We start from the raw sequence: 23,806 nt of genomic DNA, 5'->3' as shown, positions 1-23,806 counted from the left end.
TGTGAGGGAAGCACCTCACTGGGGGCCACCTCTGTGGGCACGGCCTTCTTTGCTCTCTCTGGAGAACTTTTCAACTGAGCAAGAGACAGGTGTCCATGTCAGCTGACCCCACCCCTATGCACACCTCTCGGCCAGGTGCCCAGGAGTTTGCTCGGCTGTAATAAAATCCCGCCACACCTTAACCTTCCTACAACACACAACACACAGACAACACCCTGGAACAGCCCAGAGAGAACAGAGGCACTCGGTAAATGCCACTGTCTATAAGGAAGTCAGAGTCAGGGAAGGCTCCAGGAGCTGCCCTTAGGCAAACACGGAACACGGGGCCCACCTGCCTCCCAGGGAGTGCGGGGTAGGCAGTGTGGGTTTGGCAGGGTGAGTTCACTTTGGTGGCAGAGGCCCTTCAGAACGGGGTTCCTCTTCCTGCCTTGGCCCCAAGTCAGCAGGAGACCACACGTCCTGGCATTCCCGACTGAGAAGCTTCCCTGCCCAGAGGGCTTCAGGCAAAAAACTCCACAAGGTTCCACAGTCTGACCCTGCCCACTCTTACACCCCAGAGTCCAGCTCACCTAACCCTCATGGGCCTGTGGGGAGACAATCTAGTTATCCTGTTTCTACAGACAGGCACGGAGGCTCGGAGGTCACATGGGCAGGGTCCTACCCAAACCCAAACAGGCGCACAGCAGGAGCTCCCCGACGTGCTAGTCTCAGGGCCTCTACAGAGACTATACTTTATACTCTCAGGGGGGCTGCTACAGAGCTGTCGTAAATACCTACTGGTATTTACCAGTTAGAAATGGAAACCAAGGAATCTATTTTCTTAATATTTTGTAACCAAGAAGTTGAGGTTTAACGAATGATTATGACTAATGAATCATTATACAAATATTCTTTTTTTTCTGGTATATTAGAGTAGACAGAGAGTATGCTTGTTTGAAATTGTTGGGTACCCCAGAAAAAACATGTTCTTGAATCTTACTGCAATATTACTGGGTGCAATCTTTTTTATTAAGTTGTTTCCTGGAGACGGGACCCTCCCAATTGTGGGTGGGACCTTCTGATTAGGTGGTTTCCACAGAGATGTGTCTCCACGCATTCAAGGTGGGATGGCTTACTGGAGCCCTTTATGAGGGAACCATTTTGGCAAAAGCTTTGGAGCCAACAGAGTCTACACAGTCAGAGATCTTTGGCGATGGAGAAGGAAAACACCCCTGGGGAAGTCTTATGAAATAAGGAGAGAAAGCTAGCAGAAGTCGCCATGTGCCTTCCCAACTGAGAGAGGTGTCCAGAAGCCAGAAACCCCAGCAGACAGAGGTGTTCTGGATGGCATCAGCATTTCTTAAATAAAGGTAACCTCTTGTTGGTGCCTTAATTTGGATATTTTCATGGCCTTATAACTGTAAACTTTATAAATTCAGTTTTAAAATTTTTAAAATTTTAAAAAGCTGTTCAGTTTCTGGTATATTGCATCCCCGCAACTTTAGCAAACTACAACAGAGAGGAAATACCTGAAATCTCTGAGCTGTGATCCACAACCTTGATCTCTGATAAGGATTCTAAAAGCTCTTATCTTGTACCTCTATGGTTGTAAATGCTGGGATTTCCTTTTATCTGTTTTCTTTTACTGTAGGAACTTGTAAGGGCAAATGTCCTAATGCTAATAGAGGAATGTGAATCAGCTCAAAACCATGCCTGGTTCCAGAAGTTTCACTCCTTTACATCTATAAATTGTTTCTGCCTATCCCTGCTACTGGAATAACTCCTCTTCCGGTTTCTGCTTGCACTTGCTATAGAAACTGAAAGGACTTCATCTCCCCCTTGTTAGAATCCATAAAAACCTTGAACTCCCTAGACTTGGAGAGACCGATTTTGGGGATAGGCCATCTGCTCTCCTGCTTTACGCCTAGCAATAAACTCTTTCTTTGAAACCCTAAAGTCTCAAGAAATGGTCATTTGAGAACATCAGGCAGAGAACCCACTGCCTTTGTCTGGTAACATTTTTTTAACTGTTCATTTGAAGTGCAGTAGTGAGAAGTAATGCAGAGACCCTGTGTCCCCTTCATCCAGTTTCCTCCAACTACAGTACAATACCACGATCCAGAAGCTGACACTGATGCAGGCTGCAACCTCACTGAGATTTTACCAGTTTTGTACCCACTTGTAAGGGTGTGGGTTTTGTGTATGGTGTGTGGTTAATGCCATGCAATCTTATCACAGCCGCAGACTTGCATAACAACCACCACAGTCATAGTACAGGACAGTGCCATCCCACAAGGCTCTCTTGTGCCGCCCTTTACGCCACAGCCTATGCTCCCCTCTCTCCAGCCCCCAATAACCACTAACGCATCCTTCAGCTCTATCATTTTCTTCTTGCTCCTGAAATTGTTGTCTTCTTGCTCAGCCTAATCTCGTGGGATTCATCCAAGCTGTCGCATGATCAAGCTCCTTCTTTTTTCTCGCTGAGTAGTATTCCATGGCGTGGAGGCACTGGTTTAACCATTTACCTGCTGAAGAACATGAGGTTGCTTCCAGTTTGGAAGCTACTGTGTACCACAAAATAGACAGACATGACGTTATGAACTCTACTGCACTCCTGTGAGTGTGAGCCCACTGTAAACAGGACCTCTTGAATATGCTGTGTTAGTTACAGGGTGGCCCCACTGAACGCAGTGGGTCTTAATCCTTGTTCCTGGAGGTCTTGTAAAGAGAAGAAACCAGAAGCCAATAATGCTTGTTGTTTAAGGCAACTCTATATACTATTTGTGATATTAGTCACAACCATGAATAAAGTTGTTACTCTCACAAGTGTTTGTGTGAACGGAAGTTTTCATTTCTCTGGGATGAACATCCAAGAGTACAATTCCTGGGCTGTAGGTAAGCACATGTCTAGTTTATAAGAAACTTTTGGTGTACTTTCAGGAGGAACAGTATGTTTTGTGAATTATATCTCAATAAAGTTGTTTAAAAGAAACATGGCCATATTATTTCCCAGAGTGTGGGACCATTCTACACTCCCATCAGCAATGTATGAGTGATCCGTTTTCTCCACTTCCTCAACAGCATCTGGTGTTAGCACCACTTTTTATTTTGGCCATATTGATAGTTATATAGTAATATCACATTGTAGTTTAAAACTGACACACTGTTAAAATTCAAGAATGCACAAGCCCTTTCTAAGTGGCATCTCTTAAGGACCAGCATACTTAGAGAAATGTACTAAAATTTAACGTAACAGATATGATGGCAGTCAGACGGCAGTCGGCTTAGGCAGAAAGCAGGACCTGCCCGCTGCCTTTTGAGGGTGTCTGTGCTTGTGAGGGAACTGGCTTGCATGAGGGACCTGATCCAGGTGAGGCCACAGGATAGGAGCGCGCTCAGGGCCTCTCCTTCCACTGCGTGGCCTTGGGGAAGTCCGCACCCCGGCTAACGTCATGGAATGGGTGTCGGAAAGTTGAAGTGTCGCGTGTCAGTGGCTTAGCATTGTGGCTGGTGCACAGCAGCTCTCATACTTGGGCTCCTGCCTGTTGTCATCTGGTTTGTGTCCCCTGTGGGTGGTGTATAAAGGCCTTCGTCCCTGACCCACTCCCCTCCCTCCACCCCCAGATTATTTTAAAGCGAATCCCAGACATGTTAATTCTCCTGGTAATATTTCAGTGGACCCATAACTCGATAATCTATGTTCAGGCTTCCCTCATAATCTCAGAGATGTCTTTCCCAGTTTATTTCTTCAAGGTCATGTTGCATTTGGTTATACAATTTCAGGTCTCTTTTCCTCTTTAATAGTCCCCACCTCACATCTGTTTATAAAATTTTTTTTACTTTTTATTTTTAAGCATACAAACTTACCATAGCACATTAAATATTGTTTTGCCATACCAACTGATGTACCACTTTTAACATTATATGGGATACAAAATTTCTTTTTCTCTGTGTTAACGAGCATTAAAAAAAATGCATACTTGAAATGAGGAATTTAAAATCAGTAGGAGAGAAGCTGAGGTTGTGTAGAAGCATCGGCAATCAACCAGTAGATAGTGTCCACATATGCATTTCAAAAAATAAGAATAATCAGTCTTGAGTAAATTGCTAAAGTGATACAATTTTTCCCTGGTATGTGTGGTCTCAATGCTATGGGGTAAAGTGTAACACAGGGTAAATTACGACATAGACCTTTCCAAGAAACCACATTAATTCCACTTATACTTAGATTGTAGGCATTTAGAATTCTTATTCAAGTTATTAGAGGTATTTAAAACAAAAAAAGCTATCTTCATATTTGAATATCTAATCTCAAAGTGGTAAAAATAGAAAATGCTCATTTAAAAGCTTAATCCTGCTAAAAGTATGCAATAAATGCTAATATCAAAAAATAATGTTCATAAGCAAGAAAAAAAAAGAAAGCCCAAGTATACAAAAAAAGGGCTAAATTAGGCATTACCAACAGTTAAAACTTTTGTGCTTCAAAGGACACCATCAAGGAAGTAAAAAATAACTCAAAATAGGAAAAAATTTTTGCAACCTATATATGTGATAAGGGACTTGTTTCTAGAATATATAAAGAGCTCCTACTACTCAATAATTAAACAGAAAAATAACCCAATTAAAACATGGACAAAAATCTGAATAGACATTTTCACCAAAGAAGATACATAAATGGCCAAAAAGAACATAAAAAAGATGTTCAACATCATTAGCCATCAAATCAAAAACCACAGTGAGATGCCACTTCACATTCATCAGGATAATTAGAATAAAAAAGACAGATAAGCTGTGGGACTCACGGAGGAGGCGCCCATAGCTCGTGGAGGACTTGGGCCACGTACAATGTTTTTTTCATGGGCAAACACCAGGAATTGAACCGAGGGCCCCAGTGTGGGAGGAAGAATCTTCTATTGCCAATCCAGGGACTTCCGGAGAAGATGGCGGCTTAGTAAGACGCGCGGATCTTAGTTTCTCCTCCAGGACAGCTACTAGGGGAGTAGAAACGATACAGAACAGCTCCCAAAGCCACGACAGAGATAAAAAAGACAGTGTACCCCATCCTGGAATGGCTGGCTGGCTGAGAGAACCCGCTCTGGTGAGATCGCCGAGGGGCGCGGGCTTCACCGGGTGGGGCGGCAAGCGGCCGCAGTCACTCCCTTCCCCCTCCCCGGGCCGGCTGGGAGAATTGGACAGGCGGTCCCCTCAAACCGCGGCGGCTGGTGCCCACACCACGCGCGGCCCCCCGGACCAACTGAGAGAATTGGATCGGAAATCCCCAGGCTGCGGAGAACGGCGACGGGGGGTGGGCCCTTCCAAACCCATGACTCCCCGGGAACGTGCACTCTCCTGGGTGGGCCGCTGCAGCTGGCGCCCTCCCGTCACACTTGGCGCCCCGGGTCGACTAGGAAATTCGGACGGGCGCTTTCCCGGGCTGCGGCGGCCAGCGACCCTCCCCGCGTTCGGACCCCGGGCTGGCTGGCACTCTTCCAAGCCGCTTCGGCTAGCGAACCTCCCAGACGGCGAGAGTTTTCCAAAGTTAAAGGACCCACAGCACTTTTTACTGGTGGGACCCGCAGACAAACGTGTGCCACGAGCGCCACCTACTGGGCAGGATAAGAAAAACAGAACCCAGAGATTTCACAGAAAAATCTTACAACCTTGTTGGATCCGACACCCAGGGAAATCTGACTAAATGCCCAGACGCCAGCAGCAGAAGATAACTGTCCATGCTCAAAAGACTGAGAATATGGCCCAGTCAAAGGAACAAACCAATAGTTCAAATGAGATACAAGAGCTGAGACAGCTAATGCTGAATATACGAACAGAAATGGAAAACCTCTTCAAAAATGAAATCGATAAATTGAGGGAGGACATAAAAAGGACATGGGCTGAACATAAAGAAGAAATAGAAAAACTGAAAAAACAAATCACAGAACTTATGGAAGTGAAGGATAAAGTAGAAAAGATGGAAAAAACAATGGATACCTTACAATGATAGATTTAAAGAGACAGAAGATAGAATTAGTGATTTGGAGGATGGAACATCTGAATTCCAAAAAGAAACAGAAAATATCAGGAAAAGAATGGAAAAATTTGAACAGGGTATCAGGGAACACAAGGACAATATGAACCGCACAAATATACGTGTTGTGGGTGTCCCAGAAGGAGAAGAGAAGGGAAAAGGAGGAGAAAAACTAATGGAAGAAATTATCACTGAAAATTTCCCAACTCTTATGAAAGACCTAAAATTACAGATCCAAGAAGTGCAGTGCACCCCAAAGAGATTAGACCCAAATAGGCGTTCTCCAAGACACTTACTAGTTAGAATGTCAGAGGTTAAAGAGAAAGAGAGGATCTTGAAAGCAGCAAGAGAAAAACAATCCATCACATACAAGGGAAACCCAATAAGACTATGTGTAGATTTCTCAGCAGAAACCATGGAAGCTAGAAGACAGTGGGATGATATATTTAAATTACTAAAAGAGAAAAACGGCCAACCAAGACTCCTATATCCAGCAAAATTATCCTTCAAAAATGAGGGAGAAATTAAAACATTCTCAGACAAAAAGTCACTGAGAGAATTTGTGACCAAGAGACCAGCTCTTACCAGCTCTGTAAGAAATACTAAAGGGAGCACTAGAGTCAGATACGAAAAGACAGAAGAGAGAGGTATGGAGAAGAGTGAAGAAAGAAGGAAAATCAGATATGATATATATAATACAAAGGCAAAAAGGTAGAGGAAAATATTATCCAAACAGTAATAACACTAAATGTTAATGGACTGAATTCCCCAATCAAAAGACATAGACTGGCAGAATGGATTAAAAAACAGGATCCTTCTATATGCTGTCCACAGGAAACACATCTTAGACCCAAAGATAAACATAGGTTGAAAGTGAAAGGTTGGGAAAAGATATTTCATGCAAAAAACAACCAGAAAAGAGCAGGAGTGGCTACACTAATATCCAACAAATTAGACTTCAAATGTAAAACAGTTAAAAGAGACAAAGAAGGACACTATCTACTAATAAAAGGAACAATTAAACAAGAAGACATAACAATCATAAATATTTATGCACCGAACCAGAATGCCCCAAAATACGTGAGGAATACACTGCAAACACTGAAAAGGGAAATAGACTCATATACCATAATAGTTGGAAACTTCAATTCCCCACTCTCATCAATGGACAGAACATCTAGACAGAGGATCAATAAAGAAATAGAGAATCTGAATATTACTATAAATGAGCTAGACTGACCAGACATTTATAGGACATTACATCCCACAACAGCAGGATACAGCTTTTTCTCAAGTGCTCATGGATCATTCTCAAAGATAGACCATATGCTGGGTCACAAAGCAAGTCTTAACAAATTTAAAAAGATTGAAATCATACACAACACTTTCTCGGATCATAAAGGAATGAAGTTGGAAATCAATAATAGGCAGAATGCCAGAAAATTCACAAATACGTGGAGGCTCAACAACACACTCCTAAACAACGACTGGGTCAAAGAAGAAATTGCTAGAGAAATTAGCAAATACCTCGAGGCGAATGAAAATGAAAACACAACATATCAAAACCTATGGGACGCAGCAAAGGCAGTGCTAAGAGGGAAATTTATTGCCCTAAATGCCTATATCAGAAAAGAAGAAAAGGCAAAAATTCAGGAATTAACTATCCATTTGGAAGAACTGGAGAAAGAACAGCAAACTAACCCCAAAGCAAGCAAAAGGAAAGAAATAACAAAGATTAGAGCAGAAATAAATGAAATTGAAAACATGAAAACAATAGAGAAAATCAATAAGGCCAGAAGTTGGTTCTATGAGAAAATCAATAAGATTGATGGGCCCTTAGCAAGATTGACAAAAAGAAGAAGAGAGAGGATGCAAATAAATAAGATCAGAAATGGAAGAGGAGACATAACTACTGACCTCACAGAAATAAAGGAGGTAATAACAGGAAACTATGAACAACTTTACGCTAATAAATACAACAATTTAGAGGAAATGGACGGGTTCCTGGAAAGACATGAACAACCAACTTTGACTCAAGAAGTCATAGATGACCTCAACAAACCAATCACAAGTAAAGAAATTGAATCAGTCATTCAAAAGCTTCCTAAAAAGAAAAGTCCAGGACCAGACGGCTTCACATCTGAATTCTATCAAACATTCCAGAAAGAATTAGTACCAACTCTTCTCAAACTCTTCAAAAAAATTGAAGCGGAGGGAAAGCTACCTAATTCATTCTATGAAGCCAACATCACCCTCATACCAAAACCAGGCAAAGATATTACAAAAAAAGAAAACTACAGGCCAATCTCTCTAATGAATATAGATGCAAAAATCCTCAATAAAATTCTAGCAAATCGAATCCAACAACACATTAAAAGAATTATACATCATGACCAAGTAGGATTCATCCCAGGTATGCAAGGATGGTTCAACATAAGAAAATCAATTAATGTAATACACCATATCAACAAATCAAAGCAGAAAAATCACATGATCATCTCAATTGATGCAGAGAAGGCATTTGACAAGATTCAACATCCTTTCCTGTTGAAAACACTTCAATGGATAGGAATACAAGGGAACTTCCTTAAAATGATAGAGGGAATATATGAAAAACCCACAGCTAATATCATCCTCAATGGGGAAAAATTGAAAATTTTCCCCCTAAGATCAGGAACAAGACAAGGATGTCCACTATCACCACTATTATTCAACATTGTGTTGGAGGTTCTAGCCAGAGCAATTAGACAAGAAAAAGAAATACAAGGCATCAAAATTGGAAAGGAAGAAGTAAAACTATCACTGTTTGCAGACGATATGATACTATACGTCGAAAACCTGGAAAAATCCACAACAAAACTACTAGAGCTAATAAATGAATACAACAAAGTAGCAGGTTACAAAATCAACATTCAAAAATCTGTAGCATTTCTATACACTAGCAATGAACAAGCGAAGGGGGAAATCAAGAAACGAATCCCATTTACAATCGCAACTAAAAGAATAAAATACCTAGGAATAAATTTAACTAAAGAGACAAAAAACCTATATAAAGAAAACTACAAAAAACTGCTAAAAGAAATCACAGAAGACCTAAATAGATGGAAGGGCATACCGTGTTCATGGATTGGAAGACTAAATATAATTAAGATGTCAATCCTACCTAAATTGATTTACAGATTCAATGCAATACCAATCAAAATCCCAACAACTTATTTTTCAGAAAAAGAAAAACCAATAAGCAAATTTATCTGGAAGGGCAGGGTGCCCCGAATTGCTAAAAACATCTTGAGGAAAAAAAACGAAGCTGGAGGTCTTGCACTGCCTGACTTTAAGGCATATTATGAAGCCACAGTGGTCAAAACAGCATGGTATTGGCATAAAGATAGATATATCGACCAATGGAATTGAATAGAGTGCTCAGATATAGACCCTCTCATCTATGGACATTTGATCTTTGATAAGGCAGTCAAGCCAACTCAACTGGGACAGAACAGTCTCTTCAACAAATGGTGCCTAGAGAACTGGATATCCATATGCAAAGGAATGAAAGAAGACCCATATCTCACACCCTATACAAAAGTTAACTCAAAATGGATCAAAGATCTAAACATTAGGTCTAAGACCATAAAACAGTTAGAGGAAAATGTAGGGAGATATCTTATGAATCTTACAATTGGAGGCAGTTTTATGGACCTTAAACCTAAAGCAAGAGCACTGAAGAAGGAAATAAATAAATGGGAACTCCTCAAAATTAAACACTTTTGTGCATCAAAGAATTTCATCAAGAAAGTAGAAAGACAGCCTACACAATGGGATCAATATTTGAAAACGACATATCAGATAAAGGTCTAGTATCCAGAATTTATAAAGAGATTGTTCATCTCAACAACAAAAAGACAGCCAACCCAATTACAAAATGGGAAAAAGACTTGAATAGACACCTCTCAGAGGAGGAAATACAAATGGCCTAAAGGCACATGAAGAGCTGCTCAATGTCCCTGGCCATTAGAGAAATGCAAATCAAAACCACAATGAGATATCATCTCACACCCACCAGAATGGCCATTATCAACAAAACAGAAAATGACAAGTGCTGGAGAGGATGCGGAGAAAGAGGCACACTTATCCACTGTTGGTGGGAATGTCAAATGGTGTAACCACTGTGGAAGGCAGTTTGGCGGTTCCTCAAAAAGCTGAATATAGAATTGCCATACGACCCAGCAATATCATTGCTGGGAATCTACTCAAAGGAATTAAGGGCAAAAACTCAAACGGACATTTGCACACCAATGTTTATAGCAGCTTTATTTACAATTGCAAAGAGATGGAAACAGCCAAAATGTCCATCAACAGACGAGTGGCTAAACAAACTATGGTATATACATACGATGGAATATTATGCAGCTTTAAGGCAGGATAAACTTATGAAGCATGTAATAACATGGATGGACCTAGAGAACATTATTCTGAGTGAGTCCAGCCAAAAACTAAAAGACAAATACTGTATGGTCCCAATGATGTGAACTGACACTTGAGAATAAACTTGGAATATGTCATTGGTAACAGAGTTCAGCAGGAGTTAGAAACAGGGTAAGATAATGGGTAATTGGAGCTGATGGGATACAGACTGTGCAATAGGACTAGATACAAAAACTCAAAAATGGACAGCACAATAATACCTAATTGTAAAGTAATCACGTTAAAACACTGAATGAAGCTGCATCCGAGCTATAGGTTTTTGTTTTGTTTTGTGTTGTTTTGTTTTGTTCTTACTATTATTACTTTTATTTTTTTTCTCTATGTTAACATTCTGTATCTTTTTCGGTTATATTGCTAGTTCTTCTAAACCGATGCAAATGTACTAAGAAACGATGATCATGCATCTATGTGATGATGTTAAGAATTACTGATTGCATATGTAGAATGGTATGATTTCTAAAAAAAAAAAAAAATGGACAGCACAATACTACCTAATTGTAATGTAATTATGTTAAAACACTGAATGAAGCTGCATCTGAGCTATAGTTGTTTTTTTCTTATATATTTTTGTATTTTTTATTTTTATTTTTTCTCTATATTATCATTTTATTTCTTTTTCTGTTGTCTTGCTATTTCTTTTTCTAAATCGATGCATATGTACTAAGAAATGATGATCATACATCTATGTGATGATATTAAGAATTACTGATTGCATATGTAGAATGGAATGATTTCTAAATATTGTGTTAGTTAATTTTTTTTAATTAATAAAAAAAAAAGCCAAAAAAAAAAGACAGATAATAACAAACGTCAGCAAGGATGTGGAGATATCAGAACTCTCACCCATTGCTGGTGGAAATGTAAAATGGTACAATGTGCAGGTTTGAAAGGATGTTTGCATACTAGAAAAGTCATGTTTTAATCCTAATTCTATTCTATAAAGGCAGCCATTTCTTCTAGTCCCTATTCAGTACTGTATGTTCGAAACTTTAATTAGATTATTTCCCTGGAGATGTTACTCAATCAGGAGTGGTTGTTAAACTGGATTTTAGGTGGAGACATGTCTCCACCCATTCCAGGTGGGTCTTGATTACTTTACTGGAATCCTATAAAAGAGGAAACATTTTGGAGAATGCGTGAGAATCTGAGAGAGCAGAGAACACTGCAGAACCACGAAGCAGGGAGTTCACCAGCCAGCGACTTTTGGAGAAGAAGTAAAACGCCTCCCGGGGAGCTGGAGAGGAAGCTAGCAGATGATGCCGTGCTTGCCATGTGCCTTTCCACTTGAGAGAGAAACTCTGAACTTCATCAGCCTTCTTGAATTAAGGTATCTTTCCCTGGATGCCTTAGATTGGACACTTCTATAGACTTACTTTAATTGGGACATTTCCATGGCCTAAAAACTATTAACTTGCAACTTATTAAATTCTCCTTTTTAGAAGCCATTCCGTTTCTGGTATATTGCATTCCGGCAGCTAGCAAACTAGAACATACAGCTACTTTGGAAAACAGTTTGGTGGTTCCTCAAAAGGTTATAGTTACCATATGATACTGCAATTTCACTCCAAGGTATACACAAGCAGAATGAAACCATGTCTAGACAAGAACTTGTATACAAATGTTCAAAGCAACATTATTCATAATAGCCAAAAAGCAGAAACAGTCCAAATGTCCATTTATAATGAATGAATAAAATGTGGTATAGCTACACAGTGAAATAGTTGGCCAAGAAAGGAATGAAGTACTGATATATGCTAGAACATGGATGAACCCTGAAAACATCATGCTGCTTGAAAGCCAGATACAAAAGGCCATTATTATATGATTTCATTATATGAAATATCCAGAACAGACAAATCAATGGAGAAAGAAAGTAGATTAGTGGTTGTCTAGGGCTGGGGTATGGAAGGATTGGGGAGTGACAGCTAACAAGTACTGGGTTTCTTTTGGGGTTGGTGAAAATGTTTCAAAATTAGACTGCGGTGATGGTTGCCCAACTCTGTGAGTACATTAAAACCTGCAAATTACACATTTTAACTGGGTGACTAGTATGGTATATCAATAAAGCTATAATAATAATAATAATAACAACAACAACAACCATAAAAAGCAGTTTTCATGAGTGGCTCCCAGAATGATGACATCATCCTTGAGGAAACTTCTCCATATGTTATGAGGAAATGAGGGTGAAAAGGGCAAATAACACTCAAAGATCATCAGAACAATAGTTTGACATCATGAATCTCCTAAAAAGTTTCAGGAAACCCCAGGGTTCCTGAACCACACTTTGGGAACCACTGCCACAGACTCATTAGTCTTGTATGTGACGGCTATCTCTCCCTTTTATTTGTCTCATTCATTCATTCATTTATTTATTCAACAAATAATTTCCCTGGGGATGACATGGGGCTAACAGTTGAGTAGGGAGGAGAGGCATTTCACATATGATCACAGAAACAAGGAATGCCAGGAGAATATAGTGGGAGGTGGGCCTGGACTCCTCAAGTTCCTCAGGATGCTAAGCTGGAATCGAAAAACTTCTGGGTTCCAGGGTACTTGGCTCCCAGACTAAGGAGCTGGAAATGCACCCTCCTGTCTTCCAAAGGAACCAGCACTTTGAAAGAACAATAGTTAACCAGAGGCCAATGTTCTGATGGTTTAACAAAACAATCCTATTTCTATAGATGACACCATAAACCACCTCAGAAGCTCTTCCAGGCTGTAAGTACATTCAAAAGACTGAAATGGCTTACGGGGGGCTGTTTGGGTCTGTGGCTGATACATAAATCACTTATATGTTCCTACCTGACATGGAACGCCAACCTGTCAGCAGCTCATACTGACTTTGGGCAAATCTAGTTTTCAAACCTAGAACTAGACAGAGGAAGGCCCCTGCCTCAACCTGCAGGGCAGCAATTCTGTAAAGATCAGGTATCTCTCAGCAACCTCTAAAAAACTGTTCCCTTGTCCCCAAAGTGAGACTCCTAGAAAATGAATTAGAATCTGCTTCAGCCAAGCTGGTTGGCCAAAAGAATCCCAAGCATTTCAAGAGCCATAACAATGTTTTTAGGTTCCATCGACTACATGGGCAAAGGGCTCACCTCATCCATGCCAGAGGCAGTGAAGAAGATCCCCACCTCCGCAGCATAGCTCTGCAGCTCCCTGTACTGAGCGTGGCTGAACTCCAGGTGCCGTTTGTGCTCACCATAGGTTTTTCCCCAGGAATGTTTTGAAGGATATGGCCGTTCCAAAGCTTTCCGATTAAACTTGTATTCCAGCTCGCTCTTCTGGAACTTGGCACAATCAGCTCCGCATTCCTGAAATATATTAGGACTTTTCTGAATGATGTGGTATAGATTCTCAGAGAAAATAGGAAGGTTGGGGCAGCTGACACACATCATTATCTTTAAAAACAACATGCAGTTGTCGGCATGATAAAGGTCATTTATAAGAAACCTGCAGCTAATATCACACTCAATGGTGAAAGGCTTAAAAGTTTTCCCCTTAAGATCAGGAATGAGACAAGGATGCCCACTTTTACCACTATTCAATATTGTACAAGAAATCCTTGCCAGAGACATGGGAGATGACTTCCAGGGATGAATCCAGACCTGGCACTGTGGGATCAACAATTTCATCCTGACAAAAGGGGAAAAAGAGGTGTAATTAATAAAGTATCAGTGGCAGAGAGAGTTCAAATAGAGTCGAGAGGCTACTCTGGAGTTGCTCTTATGCAAGCTTCAGGTAGACCTTGCTACCTATCATAACCAGGACCATTTCAGCCAATCCCAAAGAACACCTAGGGCAATATATAAGATTCCACAAGGGTTCCAGGCACTAGCGTAACTTTCCAGAAACCTATAAAGTCCAGATGGGTCCCCGGTCCAGATAAGTTCTGAAACCTAGCCCAGCCTCTCCAGAACACCAGATAGCTCCACTTCCCTTGCTCATATTAGTGACAGACCCTTCCAATATCAAAAATTTAGAATTGCCATAGCCCAAACTCCCCTAAAGAGAAGGACGGAAAGATCAAAGGTGATGGTGGAGTTATACAGATAAGATAGGATTTAAAAATGAATATGAATGCTGAATCATTACACTGATATCTCTTTTAGTCTCCAGTATTTTAGAGCAGCTAGAAGTAAAAAACCTAAAATTGTGAAACTATAACCCATGTCAAACTCAAATATGTTCTTCAACTAATTGTGGTGCTGTGCTTTGAAATTTATAGCTTTTTTGTACATGTGTTATTTTTCACAAAAAGAAGACGGAAAAAAGGTAATTGTGATGATAAAAAAATATTTAAGCCCTCTAGTTCCTATATTCTGGAGCAGCTAGAAGGAAAAATATGAGAGGATCGTATGATAGCCCATGACAAACTCTGGGATGTCTTGTAACCATTTGTTGAAGAGTGCTTTGAAAACTAATGCTTTTTTATTTCTTTGCTTCACATATATGTTATACTATATGGGAAAAAAAGTTAAAAAAAAAAAAAAAGAAGTACTTGACTGAGAAAAAGAAATAAAAGGTAGCCAAATTGTTAAGGAAGAAGTAAAACTATATATGCAGAAGACGTGATATTATATATATATATATATATAAAACCCAAAGGAATTAAAAAAAAATGATTAGGGCTAACAAATTAATTCAGCTAAATGGGGTGGGGGTACAAGATCAACACATAGAAAAAAATTGTGTTCCCATACACTAGCAATGAACACTCTTAAGAAGAAATTAAGAAAACAATTCTATTTATAATAGCATCTAAAGGAAAAATTTAACTAAGGTACAAAACACTAGTTATCGTGAAAACTAAGAACGTGGCTGAAAGAAATTAAAGATCTAAATAATGGCAAGACATCCCATGTTCAGGAACTGAAAGAGTTAACCCTCTTAACATGTGAATATTAGCCAAAAGTAATATTCAAATTCAATGCAAACCTATTAAAATTTCAGCAGCCTGTTTTTGCAAAGATGGAAAAAGTGAGCCTCAAATTAATATGGCACAGAGCCAAAACAATCTTGAAAAAGAACAGAGTTGGTGGATTCACATCAATTTCAAATGGTGTTGTTAAGTGACAGTGTGGTAATGGCACAAAGACAGACAAATATATCAATGGGTCATAACTCAAAGTCCAGAAACAGACCCACACATCCATGGCCAATAGATTTCTGACAAGAGTGTTAAGTGCATGTAGTGGAGAAAGAAGAGTCTCTTCTACAAATGGTATTGGGAAAGCTAGATATACACATATAGAAGAACGAAGTTAGACCCCTACCTCACACCATATACAAAAATCAACTCAAAATGTACCAATGGCCTAAATATAAGAGCTAAACTATAAAACTCTTAGAAGATAACAAGAGGAAATCTTCATAACCTGGGATTCAGCAATAGATTCTTAGAGATGATACCAAAGGCACAGAGCAAAAAAAAGAAACAACAGATAAATTTTATTTCATTAAAATTAAAAATGTGTGCACTGAATGAAATTATCAAAAAAGTGAAAAGACAATCTATAGAATGGGAGAAAATAATTTCAAACTGTATATCCAAACTTAATATCCAGACTATATAAAGCACTCCTAAACTCAATAACAAGAAGACAAACAACCCAATTAAAAAATGGGCCAAAGAAGGTCCCCTCAAGGGACTGGGGAGTAATGAAGAAATATTAAACTTCCCTACCTGGGAAATTCTTGATATTCATGCAAGCAGTGGGGACAACCAATTCAATAGGTTGAACCCTTGATTTTAGGGTTCACCCCTATGAAACTTATTCCTGCAAAGAAGAAACTACACCTAACTATAATTATGCCTAAGGGTCACCCCCAGATAACCACTTTGTTGCTTAAATGTAGCTTCTCTCTCTAAGCCACCTCGGCAGGTGAACTCTATTGCCTTCCCCACTACGTGGGACCTGACTCCCTTGCAATATGGGACATGACTCCTGGGGATGAGCTGGGGTGCATCATAATGGTACTGAGAAAGCCTTCTTGACCAAAAGGGGAAGAGAGAAATGAGACAAAATAAAGTTTTAGTGGCTGAGAGATTTCAAACAGAGTCAAGAAGTTATCCTGGAGGTTATTATTATGTATTATATAGATACCCCTTTTTAGTTTATGATAGAGTCGCTGGAGGGAAGTACCTGACAAACTGTTGAGTTGTGTTCCAATAGCCTTGATTCTTGAAGACGACTGTGTAATGATACAGCTTTTACAATGCGACTGTGTGACTGTGAAAATTTTGTATCTGCTGCTCATTTTATCCAGGCTATGGACAGATGAGCAAAAAAATAAGGATAAAAAATAAATAACGGGGTGGGTAAGGGGTATGGGACATATGAGTTCTTCCTTTTTTCTTTTTATTTCTTTTTATGGAGTGATGCAAATGTTCTGAAAATGATCATGGTGATGAATACACAACTATGTGATGATATTGTGAGCCACTGATGTATACTGTGGGTAGACTGTATGTATGTGAAGATTTCTCAATAAAAATATTTTTTTAATAAAAAATGTAAAAGTGGGCAAAGGACTTAAGCAGACATTCTCAAAAAAAAGATATACAAATGGCCAATAAACCCATGAAAAGATGCTCAACATCATTAGCCATTAGGAAAATGCAAATTAAGACTACAATGAGACTTCCTAGGTTGCCACTTTGGCCTTTGTTCCAGGGCCAGCTTACTCATGCATCTCTGGAAGATGCATCTTTTTTATCCTTCAGAAGCCTGAGGGTTCCAGGGTTGATTTATGGGTGTTATTTTGGCCATAGCATAACATTCAAGTGCTGTATCATTTCCCCATTTACTGACTGTAAAGTTACTAAACTGAATGTGCGCCTTAGTTGAAGCAAAAAGAGCCACAGACAATGGAACAAATGTACAGGAGATATTGTCAAGAAGAAGCATAGGATGTTAAGAAGCAGAAAGAACAGCCCATCAAAAGGCTTGTGAGTGAAGTTACATCTACTTCCACAACAGCACAGACTGAAGATGAAGGCAGAATGTAAGAAAGTTGGGAAAATATTTTCTCTGACCACAGACCTTGTTTCCTCAAAATATCACCTCTAAGAATGTGATTTTGCTTTGAAAAAATCTGCATCATACTGACCTAAACACAAGGGAATACGCATAAGAGAAAAGAATGAATGCAATGAGTTTTGTCATGGTTTGTCCCATATGGTAGTCATCCCCTTTTAGTGGAATGAGTGTGAAGGTCTTCTGTTGGGAATTCGAGCTCATGAGATACTTGAGAATTAATAATTGAGAGAAACATTTGGATTTAATGACTGTGGGAAAGTTGTATTCTCATCAAAAACTCACGTAGAAGTAAAGCCCTGTATATGTAAGGAATACTGGAAATCCTTCAAGCAGGTATTCAAGCTCCTTGAGCATGAGAATATTCATAAGCAAATTAGTATTGTAATGAATGTGGTGATGCTGTTATATAAAGCAAAACTTCATGGAGTATGAGAAAACTCATACTAGAGAAAAACCAGATGAGTGTCCTGAATTTAGTAAGTCTGCTTTTTACAGTCATCTTTTACTCCACAGTTGAAAAGCCATACAGGGGAATAAGCACACAAACGTAATAAATGTGGGAAAGCTTTCAACAAAACAGAAAACCTCTATCTCTCAGAAAATTCATACTAGAGACAAATCATAGAAATGTGGGAATGCTTTAATTCAAATACCAAATCTCAGACAGAAAAGACTTTATTCTGGGAAGAAACCCTGTGCATGTAAGGAATGTGGAAAAGCCTTTAGTCACAAATCACATCTCACAGGACATGAGAAAATTCACAGTAGACAGAAAGACTATGAACGCAAAGAATGCAGATAAGCTTTCAGCCAAAAGCAACACCTCATTTTGCATGAGAACATTCAGAATGGAGAAAAACACTATATATGCAATCAACGTGGAAAGCCTTCAACCAGAAGGAAAACATCACTATCCGTCTGAGAATCCACACCGGAGAGAAACCTGATGAACATGACGGATGTGGGAAAGCTTTCATCCAGAAATCAAGCCTCATTATACATGAGAGAAGACATATTGAAGAGAAACTCTTTATATGTAAGGAATGGAAAAGCCTTCGGTGGCAAATCAAGTCTTACTGAACACGAGAAAATTCATATTGGAAAGAAACCACTTTAATGTAACAAATGTGGTACAGCCTTCAGTCAGAATCAGTATCTCACTAAACACTAAACATTCATTCTAGAGGAAAACCCTATGAATGCAATGAATGTGGAAAAACCTTTTCTCAAATCACATCACTTACTGTACATGTGAGAATTCATACAGGTGATAAACCCTATGAATGTAAGGTATGTGGGAAAGCCTCTGTCAAAGTTCAGCTCTTTCTGTGAGTGTTACAAGCCATATAGGTGAGAAACCTTATGATTGTGATGGTTGTAAAAAAGACTTTTCTCAGTTCTCAGCTCTTGCTTTACATGCGAGAATCCCTACAGGTAGAAATGAGACAAAATAAAGTATGAATGGCTGAGAGATTCCAAACAGAGTCTAGAGGTTATCCTGGAGGTTATTCTTATGCATTAAATAGATATCAACTTGTTATCCAAGACATAATGGAGAGACTGGAGGGAACTGCCTGAAAATGTAGAGCTGTGTTCCAGTAGCCATGTTTCTTGATGATGATTGTAAATGATATAACTTTCACAATCTGACTGTGTGATTGTGAAAACCTTGTGTCTGATGCTCCTTTTATCTACCTTATCGTTTTACAGACAAGTAAAACATACTGAATAAAAATAAATAATAGGGGGAAAAATGTTAAAATAAATTTAGATTGAAATGCTAGTGATCAATGAAAGGGAGAGGTAAGGGCTATGGTATGTATGACTTTTTTCTGTTGTCTTTTTATTTCTTTTTCTGAATTGATGCAAATGTTCTAAGAAATGATCATGACGATGAATATGTAACTATGTGATGATATTGTGAATTACTGATTATATATGTAGAATGGAATGATTATACGTTAAGAATGTTTGTGTTTGTTTATTTTTTTAAAAAAATTTTTAATTAACTAAAAAAATAAAAATAAAAAAGAAATGCCCATGCAGGACAGATAAGTAAAAAATAAGGATTAAAAATAAAAAAATAATAGGAGGAACAAATGTTAAAACAAATTGAGTAGATTGAAATACTAGTGGTCAATGAGAGGGAGGGGTAAGGGGTATGGTATGTGTGAGCTTTTCCTTTTTTCTTTTCATTTCTTTTTCGGGAGTGATGTAAATGTTCTAAAAGGTGATCACGGTGATGAGTATACTACTACGTGGAGATACTGTGAGCGCTGATTGTACACTATGTATGGAATGTTTGTATGTTAAGAATGTTTGTGTTTGGACTTCCGGAGAAGATGGCGGCTTAGTAAGACGCGCGGGTCTTAGTTCCTCCTCCAGAACAGCTCATAGGGAAGTAGAAACGGTACAGAACAGCTCCCGGAGCCACCACAGAGACCAAGAACACAGCGTATTCCATTCTGGAACGGCTGACTGGCTGGGAGAACCCGCTGTGGTGAGATCACCAAGGGGCGCGAGCTTCCCCGGGCTGGGGCAGCAGGCGGCCGGAGTCCCTCCCTCCCTCCTTCCAGGGCCGGCTGGGAGAATTGGACAGGTGATCTCCTCAAGCCACGGTGGCTGGCGCCCCCCCTCCGCCACGCGTGGGCCCCTGGACCAGCTGGGAGAATTGGATCGGAAATCCCCCAAGCCGCGGAGACTGGCGACCGGGGTCCGTTCCAAACACATGGCTTCCTGGTCCGGCTGGGAATGGAGGATAGGCACTCCCCCAAGCAGCGGAGGCCAGCGCCCCCCCCCGCCACACTTGGCGCCCCGGGCCGGCTGGAAAATTTGGACAGGCGCTTCCCCAAGCCGCGGAGGCCGGCGACCCTCCCGACGTGCGGATTCCCGGGCCGGCTGGGAGATTCGGATTGGCACTCCCCCAAGCCGCTTCGGCTGGCGACCCTCCCCTACAGCGAGAGTTTTCCAAAGTTAAAGGAGCCACAGCATCTTTTACTGGTGGGACCCGCAGATAGACGAGCGCCACCTACTGGGCAGGATAAGAAAAACAGAGCCCAGAGATTTCACAGAAAAATCAACCTGCTGGGTCCCACACCCAGGGAAATCTGATTAAATGCCCAGACGCCAGCAGAAGATAACGGATCACGCTCAGAAAACTGAAGATATGGCCCAGTCAAAGGAACAAACCAATAGTTCAAATGAGATACAGGAGCTGAGACAAGTAATGCTGAATATACGAACAGAAATGGAAAACCTTTTCAAAAACCAAATCAATAAATTGAGGGAGGACATGAAGAAGGCATGGGCTGAACAAAAAGAAGAAATAGAAAAACTGAAAAAACAAATTACAGAACTTATGGGAGTGAAGGACAAAGTAGAAAAGATAGAAAAAACAATGGACACCTACAATGGTAGATTTAAAGAGACAGAAGCTAGAATTAGTGAATTGGAGGATGGAACATCTGATTTCCAAAAAGAAACAGAAACTATAGGGAAAAGAATGGAAAAATTTGAGCAGGGGATCAGGGAACTGAATGACAATATGAAACGCACAAATATACGTGTTGTGGGTATCCCAAAAGGAGAAGAGAAGGGAAAAGGAGGAAAAACACTAATGGAAGAAATTATCACTGAAAATTTCCCAACTCTTATGAAAGACCTAAAATTACAGATCCAAGAAGTGCAGCGCACCCCAAAGAGAATAGACCAAAATAGGCATTCTCCAAGACACTTACTACTTAGAATGTCAGAGGTCAAAGAGAAAGAGAGGATCTTGAAAGCAGCAAGAGAAAAACAATCCATCACATACAAGGGAAACCCAATAAGACTATGTGTAGATTTCTCAGCAGAAACCATGGAAGCTAGAAGACAGTGGGATGATATATTTAAATTACTAAAAGAGAAAAACTGCCAACCAAGACTCCTATATCCAGCAAAATTGTCCTTCAAAAATGAGGGAGAAATTAAAACATTTTCAGACAAAAAGTCACTGAGAGAATTTGTGACCAAGAGACCAGCTCTTACCAGCTCTGTAAGAAATACTAAAGGGAGCACTAGAGTCAGATACGAAAAGACAGAAGAGAGAGGTATGGAGAAGAGTGTAGAAAGAAGGAAAATCAGATATGATATATATAATACAAAAGGCAAAAAGGTAGAGGAAAATATTATCCAAACAGTAATAACACTAAATGTTAATGGACTGAATTCCCCAATCAAAAGACATAGACTGGCAGAATGGATTAAAAAACAGGATCCTTCTATATGCTGTCTACAGGAAACACATCTTAGACCCAAAGATAAACATAGGTTGAAAGTGAAAGGTTGGGAAAAGATATTTCATGCAAATAACAACCAGAAAAGAGCAGGAGTGGCTATACTAATATCCAACAAATTAGACTTCAAATGTAAAACAGTTAAAAGAGACAAAGAAGGACACTATATACTAATAAAAGGAACAATTAAACAAGAAGACATAACAATCATAAATATTTATGCACCGAACCAGAATGCCCCAAAATACGTGAGGAATACACTGCAAACACTGAAAAGGGAAATAGACACATATACCATAATAGTTGGAGACTTCAATTCCCCACTCTCATCAATGGACAGAACATCTAGACAGAGGATCAATAAAGAAACAGAGAATCTGAATATTACTATAAATGAGCTAGACTTACCAGACATTTATAGGACATTACATCCCACAACAGCAGGATACAGCTTTTTCTCAAGTGCTCATGGATCATTCTCAAAGATAGACCATATGCTGGGTCACAAAGCAAGTCTTAACAAATTTAAAAAGATTGAAATCATACACAACACTTTCTCGGATCATAAAGGAATGAAGTTGGAAATCAATAATAGGCAGAGTGCTAGAAAATTCACAAATACGTGGAGGCTCAACAACACACTCTTAAACAATGAGTGGCTCAAGGAAGAAATTGCAAGAGAAATTAGTAAATATCTCGAGGCGAATGAAAACGAAAACACAACATATCAAAACCTATGGGACGCAGCAAAGGCAGTGCTAAGAGGGAAATTTATTGCCCTAAATGCCTATATCAGAAAAGAAGAAAAGGCAAAAATTCAGGAATTAACTGTCCACTTGGAAGAACTGGAGAAAGAACAGCAAACTAACCCCAAAGCAAGCAAAAGGAAAGAAATAACAAAGATTAGAGCAGAAATAAATGAAATTGAAAACATGAAAACAATAGAGAAAATCAATAAGACCAGAAGTTGGTTTTATGAGAAAATCATTAAGATTGATGGGCCCTTAGCAAGATTGACGAAAAGAAGAAGAGAGAGGATGCAAATAAATAAGATCAGAAATGGAAGAGGAGACATAACTACTGACCTCACAGAAATAAAGGAGGTAATAACAGGAAACTATGAACAACTTTACGCTAATAAATACAACAATTTAGAGGAAATGGACGGGTTCCTGGAAAGACATGAACAACCAACTTTGACTCAAGAAGAAATAGATGACCTCAACAAACCAATCACAAGTAAAGAAATTGAATCAGTCATTCAAAAGCTTCCTAAAAAGAAAAGTCCAGGACCAGACGGCTTCACATGTGAATTCTATCAAACATTCCAGAAAGAATTAGTACCAACTCTCCTCAAACTCTTCAAAAAAATCGAAGTGGAGGGAAAGCTACCTAATTCATTCTATGAAGCCAACATCACCCTCATACCAAAACCAGGCAAAGATATTACAAAAAATGAAAACTACAGACCAATGTCTCTAATGAATATAGATGCAAAAATCCTCAACAAAATTCTAGCAAATCGAATCCAACAACACATTAAAAGAATTATACATCATGACCAAGTAGGATTCATCCCAGGTATGCGAGGATGTCTCAACATAAGAAAATCAATTAATGTAATACACCATATCAACAAATCAAAGCAGAAAAATCACATGATCATCTCAATTGATGCAGAGAAGGCATTTGACAAGATTCAACATCCTTTCCTGTTGAAAACACTTCAATGGATAGGAATACAAGGGAACTTCCTTAAAATGATAGAGGGAATATATGAAAAACCCACAGCTAATATCATCCTCAATGGGGAAAAATTGAAAACTTTCCCCCCAAGATCTGGAACAAGACAAGGATGTTCATTATCACCACTATTATTCAACATTGTGTTGGAGGTTCTAGCCAGAGCAATTAGACAAGAAAAAGAAATACAAGGCATCAAAATTGGAAAGGAAGAAGTAAAACTATCACTGTTTGCAGATGATATGATATTATACGTT

The 23,806-nt window shown here is 39.4% G+C and overlaps 1 protein-coding gene across 1 annotated transcript in view; it reads right to left on the bottom strand.

Annotated features, from left to right (window-relative positions):
- Positions 1-23,806, bottom strand: part of NANS (N-acetylneuraminate synthase) — a 44,305-nt gene that overhangs the window by 9,433 nt on the left and 11,066 nt on the right. Inside the window, exon 2 of the mRNA XM_077140135.1 lies at positions 13,588-13,803. Coding sequence (XP_076996250.1) covers positions 13,588-13,803 — 216 coding nt within the window. The remainder of the gene's footprint in view (positions 1-13,587; positions 13,804-23,806) is intronic.

Source organism: Tamandua tetradactyla, chromosome 2 (genome assembly GCF_023851605.1).
Source record: "Tamandua tetradactyla isolate mTamTet1 chromosome 2, mTamTet1.pri, whole genome shotgun sequence".
Lineage (NCBI taxonomy): Eukaryota > Metazoa > Chordata > Mammalia > Pilosa > Myrmecophagidae > Tamandua > Tamandua tetradactyla.
Note: the sequence above shows the minus strand (reverse complement) of the source record. Positions and strands in the feature narration are given on the sequence as shown.